The following is a 12,337-nucleotide window of genomic DNA, read 5'->3' on the forward strand; positions in this document are numbered from 1 at the left end:
GTCTCGATAATCGGTTGAAAATAGAAAATTAAAGAAAATACTAAGGTAGATGCAGTTTTAAAACGCACACCCCCTCCAAAAGAAAAGAAATTTGTATATTTTTTATGTAATATCCAAGATCACTGCTAAAAAAAAAATCAAGCTACTGGAAGTGGATGTGGTTGATTATGTAAAGAGACCGAATGGAAGACGCGAAAACGAAACCATATATTTATTAAAAAAATACTTTAGTTTTTAACACTTCTTGTGTCATTACGAAACAAAAAAAATGAAAACATTCCTTGTATTATCAAATAATAAAACAAATATTTAATTTAGAAAATTTAATTTAGTTTTAACACGTTTTGTGTTCACAAAACAACAAAAAGCACTTGTGCAGTATGCGGACGGCAGCCATCTTTTCTTGGTGTGTATTACTAAACTGTCGGCAAGTGGGGCTTCGCAGTCAAAAAACATTTAAATTATTAATCTGTTGTTGACCCTTCAAAATTGCTTTAATTCAAAAAATGTTTCATTTAAATTATTTATTTTTTCGAAAAAAAAAAAAGAAGCTAATGCAAAAACAGTAGACCTTTTGAAAATTACCTTTTAAACGTAATTAAAAACTTAGAATTCCACAATCAACCTAACAATTTCCAACGGAAACTACACAAAATCGTAAGAAACGTAAACGACTCTAAGAAAATCTTTGTAAAGGCAGATAAAACCAGAAACTTTTATAAAATAGATAAGCAAGAATATAACAAACTAATCCCACAAAACATTACAAAAAACTACAAAAAAACTGGATACAAACGAATGCGACTACATAGATATAATAAATACTGAAAGTAAACAAATTACCGATGAATTAAAAATTAGCGATAAAGTTAGCAAATTGAAACCTAGAGAGGCATACATTCTGCTCAAAGACCACAAATGTGACTTCAATAATAATCCCAGCACCCACTTGATAAACCCAACTAAACCAGAAATAGGTAGAATTAGCAAAGCAATACTTTCTAGAGTAAACAAACAAATCAAACAAGACCTAGAATAAAACCAGTGGGCAAATACTGTCGAAGCAATCACTTGGTTTAAAAATATAGAAAACGAAAATAAATGTACGTTTATATAGTTCGACATCATAGACTTCTATCCCTCGATATCCAAAGAACTTTTCAACATTGCCCTAGAATTTGCCGAGGCATACACTTGATATATCCTCGGAAGAAATCAACATCATTAGAAAATGTAGAAAATCAGTTCTAATAAATAGCAATAACCAATGGATAAAAACTAAAATGACAAATTCGTTTGATTTGGCGATGGGTGCCCTGGATTCTGCAGAGGCATCAGATCTTGTGGGATTATTCTATATACCCTCACAAGCATATTTGATACTACGGATATCGGCCTATATAGAGATGATGGACTAGCTATAATAAAAGACTCCAACAAAGTCAAGGGAGATAACTTTAAGAAAATCATACACAAGGAAACGAAAATATTAGGCCTAAAAATAGACGTATTAGCTAACATAAAAATAATAAACTTCTTGGACGTCACGTTAAATTTAGATAAAAACACATATGAACCCTACTTAAAAGATAACGCTAATTAAATATACGCAAACCCTAAGTTGAATCACCCACCATCAATTATAACTAACTCGATCGTAAGTAGACTCAGCGATAACTCAAGTGATGAAAATGTATTTAACAGATAAATCAACATCTACGACACAACTTTTAAAAAATAGTGCATACAAAAATATTGATATTAAATATAAGCAACAAAACACCAATAAAAATAAAATTTAAAATAGAAGAAAAAGAAATATAATCTGGTATACGGCGCCATACAATCAAATGTTAAAAATAAAACTTGGCAAGAAATTTCTAGACCTCATCGAAAAACACTTCCCTGTAACCAATTCTTTACACAAAAATTTTCAATAAAAATAACCTAAAGTTATCATACAGCTGCTACGAAAATTTAGAGATGATAATTAAATTGAAGCACATAATAAAATATTAAAGAAAAGCAATGAAAACAACAACAAAATAAACAATAAAAAAGTGGACACCATGACAAAAATAAAACTAACACAAAAGACACATATGTAACTAGTAGAAATAATAATAATAATAATAATAATAATAATAATAATAATAATAATAATAAACCAACTTCGGACAACAACAACCATACTAGAAATAGAAATAAAAATACTAATAACGAACAAGATAAATGCAACACTTTGCCCACTTCAAAATAAATGTCTAACCAAAAGCATAGTTTACCAGGCCACGATATTTGTGAAAGAAACCCCGAATAACAAGAAATATTATGTAGGTATGACTTCCTTAGATTTCAAAACTCGATATCATGACCACAAAAATACATTCAATAATAAAACATCGTATGAAAACAAATCTAGCAAACAGATACTGGGAACTCAAGGAAAGCAGATGTTCGCCGGTAGTCGAATGGAAAATAGTAAGACAAGCAAACATACATAGAGACCTAGACGATCCATGTAGATTATGCCTTCATGAAAAATTTGCTATCCTATACTTTAAAGAACCCCAACATCTATTAAACTGCAGGAGAGAAATAGCGAACAACTGTGTTCACAGGATAAAATTTACTCTAGGATAGAGATACAAAATAATTTTAAAACTAACAAAAACAATAGAAAATAAACAAATAAAAAAAACAAAACATGCATATACATAAGTTATCATATATATAAACTAACATATAAAATGAATTAAAACAATAACCTAGATTTAAAAAAGGTCAAGACACTAGATATCTATGCTAAATAGCACACACAAAGGAACGATTCTTATTCCTGTAAGTGCCTGCTCATTGGCTGATTAGGAAGGGTGAAAGAAAGCTGATTGGCTTACTAAAAACTCAATAAAGGTGCGTATATAAAAACGCGAGACAACCACAAAATTCTCACAATAAGCCTCAAGAATGCTAGAGTGGATGAAACGCGGAATATTCAGTGTAGCTTAATCGCCACACATATTTTATAACTTCCTAACTAGCTCTACCTACGTATTAAACACTGTTGAGGTAAATACTTAAAGTTTACGCATAAATTTATACTTTCGTATATTAATTTATGTGAGTAAATGAAGTATATATATATATATATATATATATATATATATATATATATATATATATATATATCCTTGGGTTTTTTTTATTCAAAAGTAATGGACTAATGAATTCAACGAGGTTGTTAGATAGTGCTCAATAAAAAGAGCTGATAATACTTGTTTATTTTTATATAAACATGGTCACATCCTGCTGCTACAAATAGCCACTTGTTTCAATCAAACAACAGATATCATCAGGCAGCGACTTGACTATTCAAAAGTTCAATGAATAATGGATTTTTATTTTAGGTAGGAACTCTTTAAAAGTTGGAGTTAAAAACTTAAAACACAGAACTTTAATTATAAGATGTAAAGAGGGAGAGGGCAATTTAAATAAAGTTAAAAGATTATAATGGAGAGAGAGTGATTAAGAAGAGAGAAAAAAAAGAAATAGAGAAAGAAAATAGAGAGAAAAAAATATATATATGCATATAATATGGAGAAGAAAAAGAAAAAAAGATATAAATGGTTATTATAAAGAGAATAAGGACTAGAAGGGAAAAGAAAGAATGATGAGATATAGTTAAAGAGAGAAAGAAAGAAAGTAAGAATTAATAGGAAGGAATCTTAAAGAAGTTTCCAGTATATAGAAAAAGAAAAAGAAAAAAATTTTGCGTGTCAACCAATTTATGAACAATTATACAATTCAGTAATGAGACAACATTATTACAAATACAAACAGAAAATACAATCTAAGCGTTAGAAATGAGCATGTCAAAAAAAGACAGCGAATGTATCCAACTGACATATTTATCATCTAACATACGTCCACGAGTAATATCAACGCAGTTCAAAAATACGTCTACAATTAATTAAGCCCTTTATACTAAATGATATAAGTTTAAAGTTTTAAAGTAATAGTATTTTAATAAATTATAGAAATCAGTGACAATTTTAAATTTATATAAATTTTATATGTAAACTAAATTACTTAAAAGATGGTTTTTATAATGTAATTTAGTTTAGATATAAAATTTATATAAATTTTAAATTGTCACTGATTTCTATAATTTATTAAAATACTATTAATATACTTTCTCCTCGCCTGATTTCATTCTTTATTTCCCCTATCTTATATACCTGTGTGTCTATGTGTATATGTATGTGTCTATGTGTTTATTTTATGACCGTGTGTACTTAGATTTATACATTTCTATATTATTTTCTATACCCTCCTTTGTTGTGTGCTCCCCTGGTGGTGTTTATTCAGTCCATTTGTATGCTTTTATGTGTGTATGCATCTATCTGTACTCTGGCCAAATAATTTGTATTCATATGTATTTCTATGTATATGGTTTATGTGAATTATACATATTTATGTGTGCGTATATATGTGTGTGTGTTTTGTTGTATATTAGTGTATGACTGTGTGCATATGTTTGTGTATTGTTTTGTATGTATGTGTATACATAAAATTATATATATATATGTATATTTGTATGTATGTTGGTTCTCTGTGGGTATATACATATGTATTTTATTATTTTTAATTTTGTTACTATCTACCTGTGTGTCGCTACTTTTGAGTATTCTGTTGATTTAACTACTTTCTTTTGCCTGAATATATTTATATATTTATATGTAAGTGTACTTGTATCTATGTTTTTAGTAATACTGTCTTGAATGTATTAATTTGTGATTTAATATGACTTTATATTTATATTTAACTAGCTTAAATTTTCAACTTAATAGTATAGAGTTACACCTTTAATTATATGCATGTATGTATATATATATATGTATATATGTGTATATGTATATATATATGTGTGTGTATATGTGTATATGTATGTGTGTATGTGTGTGTATGTGTATGTATATACACTTGTGCCCGATATTATTCATACCCCCTCTTGAAAATTGAGTTTATTAGGTGTAACTTTGTAAGAATTTATTGTTTACGTCCATATTGATACATATTCTTAATAAACCTCTTCTGATCATTTTCGTCATTTTAAAATCTCGGGATACTTGTAATAAAAGAAATATACAGCTATTTATAAAATCTGCAATGTTCAAAAATAATCATACCCCCTTATTTTTTCAGTATTAATTGAGTTTCTGACTGTTTGTTTCCTGTTTGATTCTTATTTTGAATGCTTTTATACAACCTTTGATTAATTTCATTTCGTTTTTTGCATTTTTCAGAAATTAAAATGATATCAACTGAAAACCAAAAAAAGAATAAAAATTATTAGAATGGGGAAGAAAAAAGAGCTTAGTAATGATCTTAGGACTAAAATTGTGAATTCACATAAGGATGGTTTAGGTTACAAGTCAATTTCCAAGAAATTTGAGGTCCCTACAGCAACAGTACAGAGCATCATCAAAAAATTCCAGAGCCACCACACAACAAACAACTTGATTGGTAGAGGAAGGAAAAGGAAACTGTCTGCTAGAGCCACCAGGAATATTGTAAGAAGTGTTAATGCAAATCCAACCACCACTACTAAGGACATTTTAGAAAATCTGGAGTCTTCTGGCATAAAAATATCAAGGCAAACATTGCAAAGGACTCTGCATGAAAATGGTCTGAAAGGAAGAAGACCAAGAAGGACTCCATTGCACACCGGAAAACGCCTTGCAGCACGTCTAAAGTTTGCTAGGACACATGTGAATTCTCCAGAGTCCGTTTTCTCAAGTATTTTGTGGACTGACGAAACAAAAATTGAATTGTTTGGCCATATGGATGCTTCTTACGTTTGGAGGAAGAAAGGAGAAGCTTACAACCCAAAGAACACCATACCCACGGTGAAACATGGTGGTGGTAGCCTAATGTTTTGGGGCTCCTTTTCGGCTAGTGGTCCAGGTAGTTTGGTCAAGATAGATGGAACCATGAAGAAGGAGCAATATTTGGAGATACTCCAGAAAAACATTAGACAGGATGCGGAGAAGCTCCATTTAGGACCAAACTGGGTCCTTCAACAGGATAATGATCCAAAACATACTGCCAAAATAGTCAAGAAATGGTTTGAGGATAATCACATTAATGTTTTGGAATGGCCTAGCCAGAGTCCTGACCTGAACCCTATCGAAAACCTCTGACACATATTGAAAACTGAGGTTAAAAAGCGGAAACCTAGAAATTTGAGGGATTAAGAGAACTACTGCATTGAAGAATGGTCAAAAATCAGTGTTGATGCTTGTAAAAACCTTGTTGATAAATATCCAAAACAGTTACAGGCAGTTATTAAGAATAAAGGGCATGCTATTGACTATTAGTAAGAGAGGTATGAATAATTTTGAACTAGTGCCATTATTGTTTTTCTTAGTATAATGCTTCAAACTTGCATAATTTATTTATTTGTTGAGTTTAAATTAAATGCTTATGCTTGATTTATTGTTTGAAATCCCTTTAATATTGTCTATCTTCTGGTTTGAGCAATATTCTTATAGAAATCTCAAAGATCCGAGGGGTATGAATAATATCAGGCACAAGTGTATATATGTATTGTATTCTCTTTATATACATAAATATTAGTAGATTATTATTTATAATTTATTAGTCCTATTTAATTTATTTAATCCCCTCTTATGGCTAAATATGTTATATTAAAAAGATAATAAATATTAATTTTATTCTGTTTTTATTATTATTATTATTATTATTATTATTATTATTACTATTATTATTATTACTATTATTATTATTACTATTATTTTTATTATTACTATTATTATTATTAATAATAATAATTTTAATATTGTTTTATCATTATTATTTTTTTCTTTTACTTATATATTCATTTAATAAAAACGCGAAAACTTTAAACTTATATCATTTAGTATAAAGGGCTTAATTAATTGTAGACGTATGTTTGAACTGCGTTGATATTACTCGTGGACGTATGTTAGATGATAAATATGTCAGTTGGATACATTCGCTGTCTTTTTTTGACATGTTAATTTCTAACGCTTAGATTGTATTTTCTGTTTGTATTTGTAATAATGTTGTCTCATTACTGAATTGTATAATTGTTCATAAATTGGTTGACACGCAGAATTTTTTTCTTTTTCTTTTTCTATATACTGGAAACTTCTTTAAGATTCTCTTCCTATTAATTCTTACTTTCTTTCTTTCTCTCTTAAACTATATCTCATCATTCTTTCTTTTCCCTTCTAGTCCTTATTCTCTTTATAATAACCATTTATATCTTTTTTCTTTTTCTTCTCCATATTATATGTATATTTTTTTCTCTCTATTTTCTTTCTCTATTTCTTTTTTTTCTCTCTTCTTAATCACTCTCTCTCCATTATAATCTTTTAACTTTATTTAAATTGCCCTCTCTCTCTTTACATCTTATAAGTAAAGTTCTGTGTTTTAAGTTTTTTAACTCCAACTTTTAAAGAGTTCCTACCTAAAATAAAAATCCATTATTCATTGAACTTTTGAATAGTCAAGTCGCTGCCTGATGATATCTGTTGTTTGATTGAAACAAGTGGCTATTTGTAGCAGCAGGATGTGACCATGTTTATATAACAATAAACAAGTATATATATATATATATATATATATATATATATATATATATATATATACACGCACACACACTAGCAAAAGTACCCGTCGTTGGCTGGGTTCAAAAACAGCCTACAGAAAATGGACTCTGATTTATAAAAGTAAAATAGGTTATGAAAAGGAAGGGTTGTAAATTTGGGTTGAATTTGGGGATATCAAAACCAAAACAAAATATGATGAAAGTAAAAATAAAATAGATAAACCCCAGAATTTATCATACCATACCTGTTCACACTGAAACACTTATCACAATATTCTGTGGATCTATATTAAAAAGCCTTGTTAAATTTTGTGACATACTTACATTCTATGGAGGTCAGGTGCGAACGAACACCCCATAATTTTATACCATATTTCTTCAAACTGAAACATTATTATCAAAGTATACTTACGCAAATAGATATGAAGTCTTTATTAAAGTTTGTTCCTATTTCCATTCTATGGAGGCCAGGCGCGAACGCAGACCCCACGATTTTATTATACCATCCCTATTTAAGTTAAAACATACTTATCAAAATATTCTTATGTACATCTATACAAAAAAACAAACTTGTAAGCGTTTTTTTTTTTTAATTTTTAAATTTTTTATTTCCATACTTTGTGGATCAGGCGCGAACGCAGACACCACAATTTTAATGAACCACCGTTCTGCCAGATCAAACATACCCATTCCTGTGTCTCGATACATCTTCTATCATTATATGTAATCAGTTTTTTAAAATAGTCAACCATATAGGAGCCTATTCGTGACCACACACACACACACACACACACATTCAGCTTTATATCTTGAAAATGCAGCTGTTAAACCAGATATAGTGATTTGGGACAGAGCAAACAAAAAAGCGACCGTAATAGAGGTCAGTGTACCCAATGATACAGGGCTTAACAGAGTTGAGAGGGAAAAGATTACAAAGTATCAAGGACTTATGTATGATATGAAACGAAATTGGAAATTAAAAGACGTTTCAATTATACCAGTCATCATAGGTGCAACTGGGCTTATGAAAAAGAACTTTAAAAAGTACATAGCAAGCATACCCGGTGAACCAAGTGCAAGTGAAATACAAACGATTGCACTGAAAGGGACGGCTAGAATCCTGAAAAGATCTCTTGGTTGGACTCACTAAAATAGGGGTAAATGTCAGACATCTGGTTGGATGTCCCATCCCCTAGAAGAAAAAGTTTAAGAAAAATGAAAAAAAAGAGGGAAAAGCTTTATATATATATATATATATATATATATATATATATATATATATATATATATATCCATTTGGCTTCAAACGTATGTAATACGTATTTTATTTTATTCAAACTCAACTAGCGCTTCCAAGGAACAAAAATCTTAACGTGAATCCCGCACACCGTTCCGAGATTAAAAACAAACTACCGTAAAAACAGCAAACGGACTTATACTCTCTGATTCTCTGCTCCAACAACAACATGGCAAAAAAAAAAAAAAAAAAAAAAAAAAAGACATACTGAAGATGAGGCTTTGCTTCTAAATATATTTATGAATTTCAATATAAATTTCAAACAAAATGTCCGTTTATATATATATATGGGTTTGTATTACTGTACACATAGATTCGAAAAAGTTGTCAAAAAACAAATATATAACAAATAAATGTAATCAAAGGCAAGATAAGTTACTTTTCTACCAAACTGGATATAATTTTCGTGTTTTTATTCAATGTAACATGTTTATTCAGCTCGAAAAGCATACAGTGTTTACCGATGTATTGAAAAATTCAAAATGGCGGCCGACTCTCTCTTTAACACGGTAAGTTCGGAAAAAGGTGTTATAAATAATAAACTAGATAAAATACTATTAAAAAACCACCGAATATATGTCAAGTTATGTCACGGTAACATATATTGAGCGAATTTCTAACAGTATTTTGTCTAGTTTATTATTTATTACACCTTTTTCCGAACTTACCGTGGTAAAGAGAGAGTCGGCCGCCATTTTGAATTTTCCAATATATCGGTAAACACTGTATGCTTTTCGAGCTGAATAAACATGTTACATTGAATAAAAACACGAAAATTATATCCAGTTTGGTAGAAAAGTAATTTATCTTGCCTTTGATAACATTTATTTGTTATATATTTGTTTTTTGACAACTTTTTCGAATCTATGTGTACAGTAATACAAACCCTCTCTCTCTCTCTCTCTCTCTCTATATATATATATATATATATATATATATATATATATATATATATATATATATATGATGATGAAAATATAACACGTGGCTGTTAAAAACGAAACAAAGAAAAGGACCGATTTTCGTGGAAAATGTGTCCCTTTTCTTGGAAAGAATGACGTCATAATGAGAGATTTCGTATAAATCCAGCAGGAGGGCGGTACCCAGCAGTTTTCTTTTGCTGTCTGTACTAACTAAACCACAACATGCTTTTGTTTCACCAACTCTATTTCCTCGCTCTGCTCGTAACATGGTTTCCGCTTACACCAGGGAAAGAATACTCAACAACGTCTAATATAATTGCGAACGTGAAAGATTTTCTGATACGTGAGGGAGATAAAATAAGTGCAAAAAACGGCTCGCGAGCTCCTTTGATTCCGAACCGCGACATAGTCGGCCAAATAATAGATTTCCTTAACTGCGGATATTTTCCAATCCCACCAAACAGTCATCTGGAATATTCCTTAGATTATGAGAACGGTCAATTCCGATCATTCCAGGCATGCGATCGATATTTCCAAACTATTCAAAACCCCGAATCCTTACAAGTGTACTGCTTATATAAAAAGTGGATCTTTAATAAGATCCAATGTAAAATAAACACCTGCCCTCGCTTGACAGCGCCGGTTGGAGGCTACCTTTCAACTAGTGACAACACATACAACACTACCGTCTACTTTTGGTGTTCTCTCGGTTTCACTATTAATGGCACTGACAGACTATTATGCGAAGAAAGTGGTCTTTGGAACTTTCAACCACCCACGTGTCAGATATCAACGTGTCGCTCGCTTTCACCTCCTCTGCACGGTTTCGTGTCTAATCAGGAAGATACTAACGTCAATGAAACTGTTCTATTTACCTGCGAAAGCGAATACACAATAGTTGGAGATGCCGCTCTACGTTGTGAACAAAATGGCCGATGGAATACTTCGGCGCCAGTTTGTCAAAAAACGTGCATTGTACCTTCGTTTACAAATCGCTTAGGAGACGTACACTTTATTCCCGGATTTCAGATCGCCCCACTCGGGTCCCGGGCCCATCAGGGCCAGCGTGTTATCTTCTCTTGTAAAGCTAGCTACATAATGCCATCGTCGGGAATTTCTACCTGCATTGGAGGAAGCTGGAGGCCTACAATCCAATGCCGAAGGACGTGTACAGCCGTAGAAATAGCAAACGGTAAACACGTTTTATCCAAAGATTTCTTCACTGTCGAATATTCCTGTCTACCCGGATACCAGCTCATCGGTAGACAGAAACTATCGTGTACACCCAATAATACATGGAATGGCGAAGCTCCGATCTGTATGAAAATGTGTACGCTTGCTAAAACGCCCCGGGTTTTGGCTTATCGAAACGCAAACACGTACGAAATTATTCCTTTTGGGACGCAGATCAAAAGCGGGACGAAAATTTCGGCAATGTGTGCAAGTAATTCCACCGAAGTAAGTTTCAGTGAATGCGTGGACGGAGAACTCGGTAAGATTTCTTGTAAACAACCTGGAACGCGACTAACCGAGAGTTACCTTGAAGTGTGGAACGAATATTTTTGGAAATGGGAACGGATCTGCGCCGAATCTGATGATGTTTGCCATCTATTTGGATATAGAACGGCACCGAAAATGTCGTGCTTAACGTGTTTACAATTAGACATGCATGAATATATCAAAACATCGAACATTGTCTTCGGTAGTACAATGTACGAGTACCATGAGGCAAACATAGAGTGCATACGATGCCTATAAACGGTCATCTTGGTGTTTAGCATTTCTGCATTTAACTTTTTTTTGTTCTTCGATTCGATTCGAAACAAGGGGAGGTAAACAAAATTTTTGGTTCACAAGTATGAGCCGTACCCTCTCCCCCATATTTTTTATTTTGATCTTTTTTTTTTTTTTTTCAATTTTTTTTTTTTTTAGCTCATTATTATTGAACAGACAAACTCTTTGGTATACTTTTTCGAATACATTAAATCGATTCTCCATATTTGAACGACTTGACAAGAACTCTAACACTAACACCCCTTTTATAGGATTTTTCGGGTTTGTATTACTGTACACATAGATTCGAAAAAGTTGTCAAAAAACAAATATATAACAAATTTTATCAAAGGCAAGATAAGTTACTTTTCTACAAAATTGGATATCTTTTTTGTGTTTTTATTCAATTTAACATGTTTATTCAGCTCGAAAAACATGCAGTGTTTACCGATGTATTGGAAAAATCAAAATGGCGCCCGACTCTCTCTTTAACACGGTAAGTTTGGGAAAAGGTGTTATAAATAATAAACTAGACAAAATACTATTAAAATACACCGAATATATGTCAACCTATGTCACGGTAACATATATTGAGCGAATTTCTAACAGTATTTTGTCTAGTTTATTATTTATAACAGCTTTTCCCAAACTTACCGTGTTAAAGAAAGAGTCGGGCGCCATTTTGAA

The 12,337-nt window shown here is 31.3% G+C and overlaps 1 protein-coding gene across 1 annotated transcript; it reads left to right on the forward strand.

Annotated features, from left to right (window-relative positions):
- Positions 1-10,044: 10,044 nt before the first annotated feature.
- LOC145297914 (P-selectin-like) lies at positions 10,045-11,996 on the forward strand. Its single transcript, XM_080144252.1, has one exon. The coding sequence runs from the start codon at positions 10,100-10,102 to the stop codon at positions 11,633-11,635; it is 1,536 nt and encodes a 511-aa protein (XP_080000378.1). The 5' UTR covers positions 10,045-10,099; the 3' UTR covers positions 11,636-11,996.
- Positions 11,997-12,337: the final 341 nt, after the last annotated feature.

The sequence above is a fragment of the Euprymna scolopes genome, chromosome 18, assembly GCF_053919585.1.
Source record: "Euprymna scolopes isolate OS-2025 chromosome 18, ASM5391958v1, whole genome shotgun sequence".
In the NCBI taxonomy this organism is placed as follows: domain Eukaryota; kingdom Metazoa; phylum Mollusca; class Cephalopoda; order Sepiida; family Sepiolidae; genus Euprymna; species Euprymna scolopes.